The sequence below is a fragment of the Aythya ferina genome, assembly GCF_964211825.1.
Source record: "Aythya ferina genome assembly, chromosome: 12".
In the NCBI taxonomy this organism is placed as follows: Eukaryota; Metazoa; Chordata; class Aves; order Anseriformes; family Anatidae; genus Aythya; species Aythya ferina.
This window is the reverse complement of record NC_140308.1, coordinates 10,021,399-10,037,933: the sequence shown is the minus strand read 5'-3', so window position 1 is coordinate 10,037,933 and position 16,535 is coordinate 10,021,399. Positions and strand designations below refer to the sequence as shown.

Here is a 16,535-nt window from a genome sequence, read left to right as displayed (position 1 = left end):
GGCTTTCCTTGGGGCGGAGGCGCGGGGCGGGGCGGGGCAGCGCTGAGGGGAGCTCCGGGGGAGGCGGGGCCGCGGCGTTCCCGGCAGGCGCTGCGCGGGGCAGTGGCGGCGCCATGTCGGTGGCCTTCGTGCCCGAGCGGCTGCGCGGGAAGGCGGAGGTGAACCAGGAGACGCTGCAGCGGGTGAGGGGGGGAGGCCGCGGGGGGCTCGGGGAGGGGGGTGGGGGCCGGTGCCGAGCGGGCGCTGACGGCGCTGTGTGTGTGTGTGTGTGTGTGTGTGTGCCCTAGCTGCTGGAGGAGAACGACCAGCTGGTGCGCTGCATCGTGGAGTACCAGAGCAAGGGCCGGGCCACCGACTGCGTGCAGTGAGTGGGGACGGGGCGGGGGGGCTGAGGGGCGGGCACCCGTTGTTGGGGTGGGGGTGGGGGGTGTGCTTCCCTCCCTCCGTGTCGGCCAAATCACCAAAGCGCTGCTTAAAGGCCGGGTGACTCACCCGTCAGCAGGCAGTCACGGCCTCCAGTCCTTCCGCGTAACGTCTCCTCCTCTCGCAGGTACCAGCACATCCTGCACAGAAACCTCATTTACTTAGCCACCATCGCTGACGCTACGCCCCCCGACACACAGAAGGCTGCAGACTGACGGCCTGCACCTGCACACACGCCGTGATGGGTTTGAGAAGCTGTAGGAACACTGGTGTAGAGCCCCACCTCGAGAGCTGAGAAGGCATAGTCCTGAAAGGCTGGTAAAGAGGCATACTTCTACGTTAAAAATATGAGTGGAGTTCCTTTATGTAGTATTAGAATAGGTGTTTCTCCTGTTATTATAAGTAGAGCTTCAAGGAGGTAATTGTCACATTATTTTCTCTATGAAAAATGTAGTATATTTCTGAGAGGAGCATGATGGTGGGGACAGCACCAGCAGTGCTGCTCTTCTAAGACTTGTGTCTTCAGTGAGGCAGTGACTGTTTCATGACTCAGGTTGTGTAAGAGGAAGGCAAGCCTTGAGTTTCTCTCTAGCTCCTAGATGACCATGGTGGGTGCTGTCAAATTGGTAAGCAATAGCCTGGTTTGTTATATTTTACCATAAATATTATGCTTAAACAAAAAGATTTTCTATGTAAAACAGTGTAGTCTGGATTAATGTGACACATTCACTAAAACTTTGTTGAATAGGAACTTTCATAGGAAAGATAGGGCTGTTGCATAGCGGACGGCACTTAAGCAGAAGGGCGAGCTGTAACCTTCAATTGAGTGAGCTGGGCTTTTGCTCCACTTGCATCAGGATTTCTCATTCCTGCTTGAAATGTTCTGTATTACAGACTCTGTGAACATGTGAACAAGTAAATTTGGCAAAATGGATTTATGTGTGTTGTGGGTGTTTTGTCAGCACTTACCTTCAGCAAGGGGACAGCTTACTTGTATATCTGAGTATGCGTTTCTGTGGCACCATTAACATAAATTAAATATACCCCTCTCCCAATTTAAAAAAAAACAAACCACAAAGAGGCAACTCTGCACTCACTACCACCAAAAATATTTACCTTGCCAGAAACAAGCAACTTGAAGTTTTAGCAATGTTTCTCTGCCCTAGTTCAAAGATAACTCTAAGGCCTTCTCTAAATCATGCACTTCAGTGCAGTCTATGTAAAAGAATAGGTTCCAAGATGGTTCAGATTGTACAGTGCATGAAGTTCCTTTTTTTTTTATGCATCAGTAAGTAGGCAGTTGACAATTTCCAAACTGCTAAATAACCCCATATTAAGGAAGGTAAGATCTTGGTTTACAAACCAAAGTTACAGTTTAAGGTGCTGCTTATTTTCAGTAAGGTGCATATTTTAAACAGGTATGACCTATTAAATGTATATCTTTAATAAAGCAAATAGTTAACTTTTACATAAGCTTTAAAATACAAAATGTACAGTTCCAGTTCAGAAGCATTAGCTATTCACAAGAAGCACTGCAATAAGGGTAAGTTAACTAAGCACCAAACCCTTGCACTTGGCAGTGTAAGTGAAATTTAATGGCAAGACTCATTTGCCAAGTGCAACAATTCTTAAAGTTACCAGTGTTCAGAACAATCGGAAGCAAAGGACATAGTAGCACCTACGTGGTCAAAATGCAGACAAACTTAGTTTCCTCAATTCACTTCTGTAGGTCCAGAAACCTGCCAGCATTTGTATATATGAATCAGCTGCAAAAATTAGAGCAGTAATTTTTGGCACTTGTTAGGAAAAGTTCAAAATTAAGTGTTTTCAGTAACTTCCATTTTGGTCTTAGTATGAATAACCAGTAAGTACAACCAAATTTAGGATTTAATATTAGATCTAAATGACAAGATTTAGTAAACTCAAAACCATTCATCAAGTTAAATAACCACTAACATTTTCAGCAGAAGGTTTTCAAAATTATAGTAGTACAGACCATTAACAATTTACAGACAAGCCACACTGATTGTGCAAAGCACATTACTGTAAAAAGTCTATGTACAGCAAACAAATCTTTGTAAACATGGTAAGTATGAAGTTTCAGAAAACATGGTGACAATATCATAAATACAGGCAACATTGGCATCCTCAAACAGCACAAAAAGGTAACAATCTGGGCCTGCAAATATAGCCCGTCACCATACAAACAAAAAGGTGGATGGGTCTTAAATACCCACATGTTTAATAGTTTTAGTGTTGTGTATACCTATTTATATATATATATATATGTATTTATTTTTTGGTATCTTTAGATATAGATGTACTTAGTTTGTAAAAACAAAAACAACAAATGTGCTTTCTCTTCATTGAAAAATTATGTAGTTAGAACTAATAACCCATTTTACTAGTAGTTAACATATTAGAATGATATGACTTAAGAAAAATACAAAAATAAGATTAATACTGTCAAAACTCTTATACCAGAAAATATTGTGGTTTTTAGACTCTTTCAAAGATGAAATATGAAAATTTAAATAAGCTCTTAACTATATAAAGAATCTTCTGTAATCTCAGTTAATATACAGTGGGATAGCTATACATATATTTACCATTGTTCTTCACTTTTTAAGCACCAGTCACTCCCAGATCCACTTTGGTTGGAAGATTATTCCCAATTCCACAGGTTCACTTAATGGCACATATTGACTGCAAATAATTACTTTATCCTTTTAAAAAAAATAATGTTCTTTTAGCTAACTGCTACCCCACATTTCAGTTCTAGTATCTTCTGAGCCAGCTCACAATTTTTTTTTTATTTTTTTAATTACTATTTTTTTAATCAACTGTAGCATCTGAAATAAGACTTTAAATATATGCAAGTAGTCTTTTAGGCTATAATTTCACACATTTAAGGAGCACTGTGTGGATAAAGCCTTTGGCCAAATGAAACGGTAACAAGTTATCTATGTATTTGAAAACCAGTGTCACGTTATCCACACAGATGCCATCTACTTTAAGCAGCTCAGATTATAGTTGTGACACAAATTTGAGTGGTTCGGTTGATCTATACTTAGAGTAAGGAAACTACCACAAAACTCAATTTCGCAACTGTTTCTGCAACAGTTTCATAGTGAACTCACTTGTGTGGCACGTGAAAAGCTGCTGTTGTACTTCATTTAAAAAAAAAAAAAAGTTGCCCAAAGGCCATTTATGGAGAATACAAAGGTTTTACAGCTTGTCCGTTATAAATTTAAACACAGTGTTGAGCAAAGTGACCACTATATATTTGCTTCAATGTGTTTCAGTAAGATGTTTAACTATAAATCTATATGAAAATAGCTATAAAATACAGTGTTTCTTGTATGGTAGTCCTTCAGCAGTTTTTTAAAAAAAGCTTTTGAAAGTAAAGGCAATATACACATTTTTAAAAGCATTTCTAAATCACAGTTTTGGGCTGTTCCATGTACATCAAACAAACATATTGGCCATATTGCTCAGCACTGCAAATAAGATTCAAGAGTTTGTAGATCCTCCCCCCAACATCCGGCCCCCAAGCCCTCTCAATTCCATATTTAATGAGATAAACAGGATCTAGCCAATACACAGTTATGAAACAAAGGATATGTAGTTTATGACTGTTTGGCCCTGTGCTGCGTTTTCCAATATGAAAAGCATTTAGTACTGATGCAGGTAAGATGGTCTGCGTTCGTGCTTCACTGGAAAAGATTTAAAGCCCTTATTCATCTGTTTGTGCTGGGAAGCCTGTTGCTGCGATTGCTGTTGCTGCGCATAGGCAAAGCTAGAGGAAATTCCTGTTGCTGGAGCGCAGTCGTTGGCTGCTGCCCACACAGGTGACTGGAGGATCTGCATCGTGTCACTCCACTGGCTGACCGGGCTGCTCATGGGATACAAAGATGCACTCTGACTGGGTAGTGTATTCGTGACAGAGGACGCATGCTGCCAGGGTGCCTTTGGAGGCCAGGTTTTGGTTTTATTATCCTGAAAAAAAATATAAAAAAAATCAGTTGTTGTTTTGTGGTTGGTTTTGTTTGACCAAAATGCTTTTGAGACAATATATCTTATTCCCTCTCAACAACATTTCAGAAGATTAATCTTTAAAAATAGAACTGATGCATATATATAACTACTCACTCTTTTACTTGCCTTTTGAAAAACCTTTATTTACTTCAAGCACTTGGCTTTACTAATAGTAGCCCTGCCGTAAGTCAAAATGTCTAGTAAGATAAGTGATACTGGTGATATACTCCGTTTTCTCTGCACAGACAATTTAAGTTGTCTGTGTTACCTCTTCACTTAATATGAAACCTTGTTTTCTCTATCATTACAATTTTTGCTACAAGGGAAACGTTAAATCACTTTCGATTTTAATATTTAAATCTGGCAACTGGTAAAAAAAAAATTTAGTACTACTTGAGTGGGAATGAATTGAGATTTAGCTGAGGTAAGTGATCTGGAGGTACAAATGCTATTCTGATTGTTTTCCTAGTGAAAATGAGCCCAAAACACACATGCAGGAAAAATGCAAATAACTAAGCAAAGCCGTTTTCTGCTTACCTGATTACGGTCGTCTGCTGCAGAAAGAAGAGGTGGCGATGGTAGCGTACTAGGTTCCTGTTCGCCACTACTGTGTTTTCTGCCCCAAAAAAAGAGTGACATTTACTGTTTTTTTCCTTAATGAGTCACCTGCATTAATCTGCTACTACCATACACTACTCTGTAGTTTCAGTCTGTCATACCTGACAGCCCAGAATATGTACCGCATGTTTTTCCTCAGTACAGGTAAAAATACAAGCTGTTGCAGCAAGAAATTCATTACTGAAAGGGAAAGTGTTAAATACAGTGTTTCAGCCAACAACTGGCTATTTGCACAGATACTTACTTATATGAAGATTTAGCTGCTAACAACTCAGTCTGTGAATTCCTAGCATTAAGATCAGACACACTATACACTGATCCATATCAACAGTGTAGTATGCACACTGACATTCATATGACTTCATCTAATTGGCAGGAGTTAAATCCTTTGTATGGCTACTTGAATTATCAAAACACACGAATCGTATGAAGCAATGTGTATTCCTGGTTATTTTGCTAACCTTCTCTGCTTTACAGCAGCAACAAGGTCTGGCCCTGAGAACATGGAGAACAAGCTGTCTCCATTGGCGGAAGAGGTCTCATCACTTGAGCTGGCAGAGTCTCCTTGAGTACCAGACCAGCTGTTTGTCACATCACTGGAAGACAAAAAGTTGTATTAGTCCTTGTATTTACGGTGCCTGGTCCGACTGTATGCTTTGGTTAGCTATGCTGAATCTCTGTGACAGATGACAGAACATAATTTTTTTTTTTTTTTATTTTTTTTTTGTAAAACACAGAACATGAATACTTTTACATATTTGCTTCTGAATGATCACATCACTGCTTTATCTGTTACAGTCACTTCATATATTCTACTAAAGTCAATATAACGTTGTCACAGTCTCTCCTGGTCAGGAAAGGAAAACAAATGATTACTAGTTTTGCCATCACTAAGCTCTCGGCTCTTCCACTGCAAAACTGAGCTAGAATACATACTTGCTCTACTGGTTTTAAGTTAGCCTTAGGCTCACAGCTATCATGATATGGACAAACGGACAGAGGTTCTTGAAACACTTGCTTCGTAATAAATTGTTATTACTTGGAAAAGATTAAGTACTACTAACATACTTGCTGTAATGTAATGGATAAAATCTGGAAAGCTGAATTCAGTCAGGTGCTGTAACTTCCATTGCATCACTCCTCATCAAAAATACAATTTAAAGGTTTTCACAATACTGAAATAGGAACGTTTTGAATCTGTTATAAAGCCCGTATTTCCTCTGTTTGAGTCAAACTCAGTACCCAATCTACTCTGAAGAACATAAACAAATGTCAGTGCTTCAGTATCAACATGGTAAGGGCTCCCGTTTCTCTCTCGTGACAGTGAGCTGCAGCTTTTACAGATGTAGCAGCAATCAGAAAGAAATACCCTGTATTCCCATGTTCTCCCAAGCTTCACTGTAATGCAGATCCAAATACCAAAAAAAAAAGAAAAGCAGCCTGTCCAATCTCTTACCTTTCTGTGAAATACTCAGGAAAGGGCCAGGTTTTGTGAGGATCATCAGGAAGAGGCCAGTTGCTACGTGTGTTGCTTGGACGACGAACATGCTGTGCTTGCCTTTTTTGTTGCATAGCCTGGTTGACCCCAGCAACATAGCGGGCAAATTCTGGATCAGACCCAACTGAATAAAACACATGAGGAAGTCAGTTGCTGACATTCAGCTATTTCTACTGCACTTACTCCCTTCATTTAATCCTCTAGACTTGACCATCCCCCAAGAGAAAGTAAGCGCCCTCACTGATAGTAAGTGACAGACAATTGATGCCTCTTGATGGAGCAGTGAGGAACACTAACAGGACAGGTTTTAATAAAAGTAGAGAAGTACCGCTGTACATGGTAGACAATAATTCTTGGGTGGAAATACACCTGCCCCTTGCCAATACTTCAGGGATAAGTATTCACGACTAAGATCATGACCATACACTGAACGGTCCAACATCCAACCAACAAACACTGACAGAATTAAAAGCTGTACGTCTATCCAGTCTCAGAGAAAAAACATTTGAATTTACTACCGTTGATTTGGGATTGCAACATGATTTCCAGCTATGCTGTGATTCTGCTTGCTTCTTGAGAAATCAGAAGCTCAGATTGATCTCATTAGAACACAGAGGCCAGAAGCTACTTCCTACAAAGACTACACAACCATTTTGAAAACATCCTCAGCCTGGACTACATGGTATTTCAGAATATGGCTGATATTTACCAAAAAAAAAGCAGTTATCCTTAAAATAATAGTAATAAAAAATCTTCAAGTCTTAAAATGCTTTTCATTTCCCAAATACCTAATCAGCAGTATGCACTATCTTGCGCAGACACAGCAAAAGCCTTAATGCAAAAGTGTTTTAAATGCCCAATAAATCAAAACAAATTATGTATGCGTTAAAAAATACTCTTAGGAGACAGTGTAATTGAATTTCCAAGGCTTTACAGTTGGACTGAATTTACGGAAAATTTCTCAGCTACATGCGTAATAGTCACAACACGAAGCACACAGCTGCTGGCTTGCTTGTCTCAGTTTTAAAGAGCAAAGAACAGCCAAGTGTGCACAGCTTGGAAAACAGAAATCGAGATGTCTTTCATGTGATTGCTTCCCTATGTTCAGTTCAGCATTTGAAGAAAAGCTTCTTCATTTAGCACACTTAGAAAAGAACTCTGCAATGTTTTGTTGCATACGAATTAAAACTATAACAAAGATAACTGTTTCTACACATCCTTTATCATGTAAGCACGGGACAGAGCTACCTGACATCTGTGCAGAAACAAAATGTTCCCACTAACACTTGTTTTCTTTGATAAATACTTATGTCAATTTAAGTTGAGATTTGAAGCTAGACATCCTCAGATCTAAGGATTGGTTCTGAAGGGCATGCAGGTTTTTTTTTTCTGTGGATAGCATTAGGTATTAAATTACTCTTATATTCAAAAATAGCAACTTGTGTTGATTTTTGCCTCTGTAAAAACATATCAGATAAACAGCTTTTTATGAGATAGATTCACCTGTGAAGATAATTTTAAAAAAACACAGATGTATCAACTTTCCTTCTACTAATAAAGCATTAAGTTCTTAGAGATTATACAAGTATGGCATAATACATTTTTAGTAGGTACTTAAGTCTTTGACCATGAAAAATCATCAATTTTATCAATTCTTCATTAGCAGCTTTTCATCTGAATAGTCATCTTTTTCAGACTCTAAAAATATTTATCAAGTATATTTATTTGTTTCACATGACAAAAATCCTAAGTTTGAAAGTGAAAGTGTGTGTGTGTGTCTTTTAAAGCTTTCTAGCTAGAGCTTAGATTGAAACCTCCTACATCACAGCTTAACCTGGCATGTTATATGAAGAGAGGTTATCTTTCTAATCTATTTGATTGGATTTTTTTTTTTTTAATCACACATATACACAGATGACAGCAGAAGGATTTGTGGTTTGATGAAAGGTTTTCCTGTTAGTTCTAGTGCTGCCTCTCTCCAGGCACTTTTAATAAATGCATACTACAGAGTTCCTGTAGCTATGTTCCATGCCAACAGAAATTATATTTATGAAAGAATAGATTGTCCTGTTGATCTTAGTAGTGTGAGAACAATTCATTGATCTCCTCTTCGATGCAGACTCTACAATCAATTCAATTCCATAGCTTTCAGGCTACTTGCTTATGGATATAAAATGTTATCTCACTTCCTCTTTGACAACAATCCCCATAAATTTACAATTTATCGGTGGTTCAAATACATATGGCAAACCACATGGCACTTGCTCTTTAGTCTCTAATCCTTCAACATCAGAGCTTTTCACTGCAGTAACAGCTGGAGAGCAGAAACCAGTATGATTTCTATGAAACTGCATAGTAATGAAGTTGAAATGCAGGGGTATGGAAAAGATGCAATCCAAGTGTATCTCCGGAGTTCAAGACTGGTAAAGAGCAGGAAATATAATTTGGGGGGGGAGGCAAAATACATACATTCATAAGTTAACAATGCTTTTAAACAACTTCAAAAATAACAATAGGAAGAACACTATCTCTAAGTAACTGTTTCAACACTTTGATGTGATCCATATAGGAAAGGTCAGAACTTGTCATCTTAAGCACCTTATCATCTGGTAAATAGCACCAGGAAATAATTATTGCTAGCAATACCTAACAGTACTCTTTTCTTTGTAAAAGGATTCTTATAAAAAGTAATAAAGAAAAGACACACACCTGCAGGGTCAAAAGGTAGAATTTCTCCCAGCATCCCAAACACTCCATCAGTTTGGTCACGATTTGGCCACGTATTGTTTCTAGGTCCTTGTGGTTTCTGTCCTAACATCTCTGACATCATATTGTCCATATAGCTGCTCACAAGACCCAAACTGTATAAATCAGAGCTTAAATCTGAAAAACCAGGATTGTTCCACTGGTTCATATGAGACAATCCAGCTCCAACAGCTTGGGCTGGCTGCTGTGAAGAACTAGTCAGCCATTTGGTAGGTGCACGTTGCTGTGGTCCAATAGGTTGAAGCAAATGTTGGTAATACTGCATTTGCTGCTGCTGCTTTTGTGACTGCTGTTGCTGTGACAAGCCTTGCTGAGAAGGATGCAGTGGTGTGTGTGAGAGAGACTGCGGCTGCTGTTGTACTGTTCCTGATTTTTGCTCTGTTCCTGTAGAGGATGCAACAGAGTTCCTTCTTTTCACCATCGGAGAAGCTTGCTGGGATTTGCCCATGTTAAAACCAGACAAAAAATCTATAACATCCTGCATTTCTTGGTCAGTTGGTAAATTCATACCTTTGTCATCCTTTCCTTCATCTGGTTTGAAGAAGTTGTCCCGTCTTTCAACTAGAAACCCATTCACTATTTGATTATTTGTGCTCTGAATTGACTGTAATGAATCTGTGGTCCTAGGAAAGTTACCGATGTTTAAAATGCTTTGTAACCGTGCATCTATGTTAGTGGGCATTTTAGTCTTCTCCTCTGAGTTCGAACTTACGAAAATATTTTTGGAAGGTGTATTGGGAATTGAATAACTTCCACTATTACTTGTACTGGTGCAGGAAGTTTTTTTTGTAAACCGTGAAGTCAGTTTTGAGAACGTCTTCTGTAGACCACCTGAAGATTTGCTTCCATTTCCAGATGGCATATCAACTTGATTCCCAAAGTCTGAGATTTCACGCTGTAACTGGATCTGAATACAAGGCAAAGCTTGCTCCCTGCATCAACAAAAACATTTACCAAACCACTTAAAAAACTTCATTTATCCTAACATCCCATTGGTTGTCTAAAGAAATTTAACTGAGTTTGTATTTTGGAGAAAAATGTGCACTTGGGTAATAGAAAGTGAAAGAAATAAAAGCAAAGGTCTCTCTCAGATTGCTAAATTCATCGGCTTCTTCCTATGGTAAGAATTTGAACTATTACTAACATTTGCAATAGCATTTATTACTCTCCTTTCCTTAAGAAATGTTAATTGTGCTTCAAAATCTAAACGGAGGTATTTATTTTAAAATATGTTATATATATGTATTTTAACGCAAGAGAAACATACCTCCATACACATGGATAAGCTGCTGTTTAAAAGAAAACCTCTGTATGTTAAATAGGTACAAGGTACCTATACAGAGTCCCAGTTTCTTGCATGGAAGTTTGACAAATGATTTCCCTTTCTGATGAACTAGTGCTATCCGAATTCTACAGTACAGCCTTTTCAATGATGATGGCTTTGTTTAAACTGGAAAAAGCGAAACATGAGGCTCAAGAAGAGATGTACCTTCCCTCCTTCCACCTGTGTATGTCAAACACAGCAGTATAAAGCACGTCTACTAGACCCAAAGTCTTCTCTGGATCCAGACTCCTCTGTAGCAAAGACATTGTTGCTGGATCTTCCTTCAAACACCTGTAATCATTAAGATTAACATTTAAAAATAAAAGGTTTGAATTTCACATTAAACAATTTTACCATGCTAGTCAGATAATAAAAGGCTAATTTATACACTACTGCTGCTCCTATAAAGGTACAACTAGTAGGGCAGTATAATGCATGAACACCCAAGGGCTCCTAAGGACAGCACCTGCAGTCCCAGTTTCTCTTTTTAATTGTTGAATATACAGCTAATCCAATTTTAAGCTCATTTTAAAATCAGGATTATCTCTTTAGCTGAGTAGGCATAATTCAACCACAGAAGTAAGAAAAAACAAATACACAAAAACCTATTTTTAAGAAAGTAGCAAGAGTGCTCAGCAAACTTAACAAAAATGCTAGTGCATGACACTTGCATCTTGAGTGCAATCTAGGAGTTCAATGCTAAGAAACACCCAGCCTGACACAGTCAGAATGAAAAATGATTCAGCATATCCAATAGGCTGTAGAACATGCTACTGAGCTGTGAAGGTGCAGAAATACTGAATTTTTTCAATCGATGGCACAGAATTAAGGTGAAATCAGAATAACTTAAATCTATGTATTGACACATTTGTCAAGTATTTCATGAGCCCTCCAGCACAGAAGAGTAAACAGGAGCTGTTGCTGTGTGTCAGTAGGCGGAGCTCTTCCAGAGCACACAAACCCTGGCTCAGAGCACTCTGCAGTTTTTTCGCTCTTTCACAATAGAGCACTTTATATAAAGAGAACAGAAGTGCCAGTTTCTACTCAGCAGAGGAATTAAAGATGAATTTGGATAAACAGACTATGGGCTGACTTGTACTTCTGGACATGCCAGTGGTACCATTAGTGACAGGCTATCTCACTAAGGATTCACATGAATGATTTGTGTTGCACCAAAACCCATAACACTGAGTACACTGAAGAAAGAGAGGAAGCGTTCTAATTCCAAATTACTGTTTCAAAAGAGAAGTCCTCGCCTGAGAATGAGGATTAGTTCTAATATGCTTTCCTGGGCAGTTAATTAAGCCACTAGGGATGGCATCTCTCGAAACACAGTTCTGCGGTTCACAACAGCGCTTAAAGAACAGCTCAGTTAAGAGGGCCAAAGCTCTTGTCTTCATCTCATCTGATGCCTGACCTTCTTGTGGTAACAGCTGTGGGGACCTGCCAGGGAGGAGCATAACAGGAATATTTCTGGATTTATATTTAACTTCCTCTTTCATCATCCAGCTTTTACATTCTTCTCTTCAGAGGAATGTTGCAGTGCACCAGCCTTGCCTCCCTTCCACTGCCTCCAACAGAGGGAGCACCAGTACAAAGACTGTTGAAAGTCTTTGAAAGTACAGCTGTTGGTCAATCTTTGCGAAGTGGTGGTATTTAATCAGCACAAGGCAAAGGAATTTAAGGTAAATCATAGTATTCCCCAATCCATTTGTACTGCATTGTATTTCTTCCCATATACTTCAACAGCCATACCTACTAGCATGATCTACAATACAGTATTTTTATTTACCAAGTTGATGGAACTTGCACCACAATTCTGGATCCTTCTAAACTTATCTGAGGAGCGTAGGCTTCTTTATTTTCAATCTGTGCTGTGTCCACAACCACCTAGCAAATAAAAAGGGAAATGATTTTCAGAATTAGTTCTATTTTATCACCCCTGTATTACAGATGCAATTGTCTCACCTCCCTGCCATGCTACAGGTGCAAAAAGAACCACATAAAAACAAATCAAGTCACAAAATCATTATAAGTTGATTTCTATTTTAATATCTTGGGAGCGGGGGAAAAGAAATCATACCAAATTATTAGTTTAATACATTAGCCTACATTTCAAGGACTTAATTCCTCCCAATTACATACTATAGTTACATATCAAACATGTACTTACCAGCTGCTTTATGTAGCAGCTGGTAGTTATCAATGGCTTTGCATAACAGCCCTTACATTTGAGAAGTCTGAGCACTATTAAGGTAGTAATTGTGCCAAACACCTATTAAAATACTGTAAATAACCTAACTGCAGTGCACAACATGATACAGACAAATAGTATTTAGTCAAACTCTTCTCATAGCTTGTAATTTTTAACACACATACCCCCCACCCACCCACATTCATGGTTACAAAATTTCATACCAGTATTTCTTTACTTAATGGATCTATTTATAACAGGGAATTAATAGTAGTGAAGAAAGGAAAAGTGACTGTTCAATTTGTTGAATTCTCAGCTTTCTGTAAAATATCATGAATTTATATGGAAGATGAAAGTCTTGAAAATTAATCTGCTGTCATGAAACTCTTTTTATGGAAACTGAAAAGGAATGGATTCACTTCAGCTTCATTTAAACTTCAGTACCAGTGATAGTAAGTTCCATATTTGGTTTCTGCTTTCTGTTGTTGTCCAGTCTGCATGGGCTGGCCTTTTTGATCATTTCCATAATTTCCTATTTTGGTCATGCTGAACCAGCAGCTTTTTGGCAGCACTCAGCAGTTCTTGCTCCAGTGACTAGCAGATTAGCTGTACCATTTATCCTTGAAATGGCAAAAAGTCCTTCTGTATAAAAAGCCTCAAGGGGCATTACTGGCTTTTTTGCAATCATCCCACACTGGTTCTACTTCTACCTCATTGTCTTTTACTAGTTATGAAATGTGAAATATAAATAGTGCTGAGATTTTGTCTCTCCTGCATTAATAAAATAATTCAATGGTAGTTCAATAACTTTTTCCCATCATTTCAATATTTTAGCATAGGGACTTAGTTTTCCTCCAGTTGTCTCTGAACACTTGCTCAAGTTTATTCCAACTTGTAAAAACGTGTCTAAGCACAGTTATACGAGGCACCATGCTATTATGTGTTCATGAAAATACCTCTCAATTAATAACAGTGCAAACACATAACATTTTTCTTCATGTTTATACCACGTTAATTTTATTTAATTTGCTATAGATTTAGCTATATTGCTAAATATAATAAGGTTAAGGAGAGACTACGATTACTAATACATAGTTATTTTCTCGGGAGCTGGGGGGAAAAGAAAAATTACTATCTGCATCTGAGATCCTTAAGCCAAAAAGCAAAATTGTCATTTGTGCAAATCTAGATCAGTTCCTGGAAGTGATGCACCACAGCAGTTATGGTCTTGGGCTTTTTTTTTCCAGGGTCAAGAGCCTGCGTAATATTGTCTCACAATTCATTTATCTGAGTTGTACACAAAATAAACTTAAAATAAACACATTTGTCACTCCCTGCCTGGTGGGTGCTTAGAGGATAGCTTCCTGTGCATCAGACATCTATTGTTCTTGTTTTACAGGTGTTTCCTCCCTCATCTCCACCCAAAGAATGCTTTAAAGAAATAAATTACAGTTTCTCATCATTGCATGAGACTACATACAGGCATAATTAATCTTATAAAAAATTATGGTATACAGATTACAAAGAAGGACTCAACTCTCACACCCTTTCAAATTGTTAACAAATCAAAAGTGAGAACGAACCAAGAGGAAAGGCTTGCAAGTATTTTACTAAGTGTATAGCTCATTATCGTGTCTTTGAAGATAGAAACCTGCTATTTTCAGAACCAGAGATTCAGGCAAAAATCTTTGGAGACATTCTTGATTCTACTCAAGGAATATTCCTTACACCAGCATTACCATTTGGGAGAATGTCTAAGTAAGTCTTATGCTGACAGCTCTACCTATGTTATGATAAACCTGTAGGATATCAGCACTTTAATTACCAGCAGGTCTAACTAGTTATGTCTAGACTGGGGGTCACCAGATTTTAAGACTCCTGAGTCAAAATGTGCCTCAGGCCACTCCCAAAATTTCATCAGGGCAAGAATGAAATCCCTACACCTTTTTTTCACTGAAAAGGAAGCGGTGGGGGGTTGCAGCATCCTCCAAAGCATTCCTCATCTAGATGTTCAGGAGCCAAGTCAGGAATTACAGCACACTCCCACAGGGCTACTGAGAAACAGTTTCTTTCTTGGCCTCATTTCCCACACCCTGCCGTTCTCTGCATCCTACCCACCCTAAACTATGAGAGCTGAAGACAATCTCACTTAACCATGGCCCTTTTTCTAGTTGATTTGCATTTATTAATATTTAACACACATTTTCAATTGTATAGAAATCTGACCAATCCTACTATTCCACTGCTGCTCTCCATCCCTACAAAAATACCACATCTTATGCCTTCCTAAAAGTGCTTAACTCACTACCATTTCCTATCCTCAAATCACCATACTGGAGTGAAGTAAGGACTGACGGCAGGTATGTTGTTGTTATGATACTGATGGTCCGTCCCTTGTTTATACAAGTCACTTGAATTCAGCTATGATTTGAACCTACTTCTCCGGCATATTTAACATGAAGTGGATATCTAATACCTAATACGAAAGGAATATTGAAATAGAAATATCTGACATTCATTGTTATTGGAGAATGTATTAATAATACCAAAAATGTATGAATTAATCAATTAATAAGTTAATTTAAGTTTACTCAGAATTCTTGATAGAAAATTATCATCAGTTACAGTGTATCTCTATGCATGCATATCCTTCCTATCCTACTGCACTCTTGCCCCCATTTTATTTGCCCAGGTAAGTGAGAACTCACAGTTCAAAAAGATGTATTTGTTATGAGTGAACACTTCATTAAAAGAAGAGATTGCACTAATTAGTTATGGAAGTACTTTTAGCAGTACTTAGCTACTCTAAAATGTCTGGGTTTTTGTTTGTTTGTAACGAACACGTCTACACAAAATCATTTAATAGCTATGACTTGTGTTGGAGGTGTCAGGTGCAGAGGACTTCCTGGCTTCTGTTGAGCAGGAAGCCTGCTTCCATTCAAATCAGAGAGGAAATGGAAAAATGGCAGTTTTCAAAGTGCAGCTAAGAGAAGGGGCAGCGTTAACATGGTTATCTATAGCGAAATAGAAAGATTTTCAAATCTATCTGTTGAACTTAATTTCTTATGTTCCCCCTAATCCATAGAGAATATGAAGTACACAGTATGTTCCCCTGTTCCTATCAACTACAAATAATATCTCCGAAGAACTTGTATTCCATGAGGAAACATCTTGTTCATAACTTAAATTAGCTGCAGTGCTAAAAACTGACGAAGAGGAAGACATAGGAAATGAATTTCCAAACACCTCAAAATATCTATTTTTTGTTCAGGATGTTTAAATAATCTTTTTCTTTTGCTAAGCCTGTCTATAGTTACTTACCAGTCCAGCTTGGCCAAATAACAATTGTACAGCAGTTTTGCAGGCTCCTCGCCAAGTCGAAGGGCAAACCTGATTTAGTACTTCAGTAACAGGAGAGTCATCTCGTGGTGTAAGTCCATTATGGCATCCAGCTTCTTTAATTAACTGCAGCATCGTGTGCTGAAAAACAAACAAAAATTTTGTCACACAAAGCACGATTCAACAATGTTAATACCAATGCCTCCATATGTATTTACCATTGGTTCTATACATCTTCACAACTTTTTCAACCAACTACAATGTCTGTTACCTCTAAACAGTCTCGTGAAACTGTAAGAGCTTAACTGCAGAATAGAAATATGGGACAGTCTCTA

The 16,535-nt window shown here is 38.4% G+C and overlaps 2 protein-coding genes across 4 annotated transcripts in view; one reads left to right on the top strand and one right to left on the bottom strand.

The window, feature by feature from the left end:
• Nucleotides 1-15: 15 nt before the first annotated feature.
• SS18L2 (SS18 like 2) lies at nt 16-1,357 on the top strand. The gene is made up of 3 exons (XM_084533806.1): nt 16-182; nt 288-364; nt 551-1,357. Exons 1-3 carry the CDS (start codon nt 114-116, stop codon nt 636-638), a joined length of 234 nt encoding a protein of 77 aa, XP_084389932.1. The 5' UTR covers nt 16-113; the 3' UTR covers nt 639-1,357.
• GARRE1 (granule associated Rac and RHOG effector 1) overlaps nt 630-16,535 on the bottom strand; it is a 54,764-nt gene continuing 38,858 nt past the window's right edge. For all 3 annotated transcript variants that reach the window (XM_084533801.1, XM_084533799.1, XM_084533800.1), the window contains 8 exons: nt 16,183-16,341; nt 12,460-12,557; nt 10,833-10,958; nt 9,287-10,275; nt 6,536-6,701; nt 5,541-5,675; nt 4,999-5,077; nt 630-4,422 (listed from right to left, as the gene is read on the bottom strand). In XM_084533801.1, coding sequence (XP_084389927.1) covers nt 4,099-4,422; nt 4,999-5,077; nt 5,541-5,675; nt 6,536-6,701; nt 9,287-10,275; nt 10,833-10,958; nt 12,460-12,557; nt 16,183-16,341 — 2,076 coding nt within the window. In that variant the 3' untranslated portion in view covers nt 630-4,098. The remainder of the gene's footprint in view (nt 4,423-4,998; nt 5,078-5,540; nt 5,676-6,535; nt 6,702-9,286; nt 10,276-10,832; nt 10,959-12,459; nt 12,558-16,182; nt 16,342-16,535) is intronic.

What these genes read in the sequence shown, in the direction of transcription:
- SS18L2 (XM_084533806.1), top strand. Translation starts at nt 114, where the DNA reads ATGTCGGTGGCCTTCGTGCCCGAGCGGCTGCGCGGGAAGGCGGAGGTG. An exon ending in ACCAGGAGACGCTGCAGCGG is followed by an intron (nt 183 to 287) that starts GTGAGGGGGGGA and finishes TGTGTGCCCTAG; the next exon opens with CTGCTGGAGGAGAACGACCA. An exon ending in CGGGCCACCGACTGCGTGCA is followed by an intron (nt 365 to 550) that starts GTGAGTGGGGAC and finishes CTCCTCTCGCAG; the next exon opens with GTACCAGCACATCCTGCACA.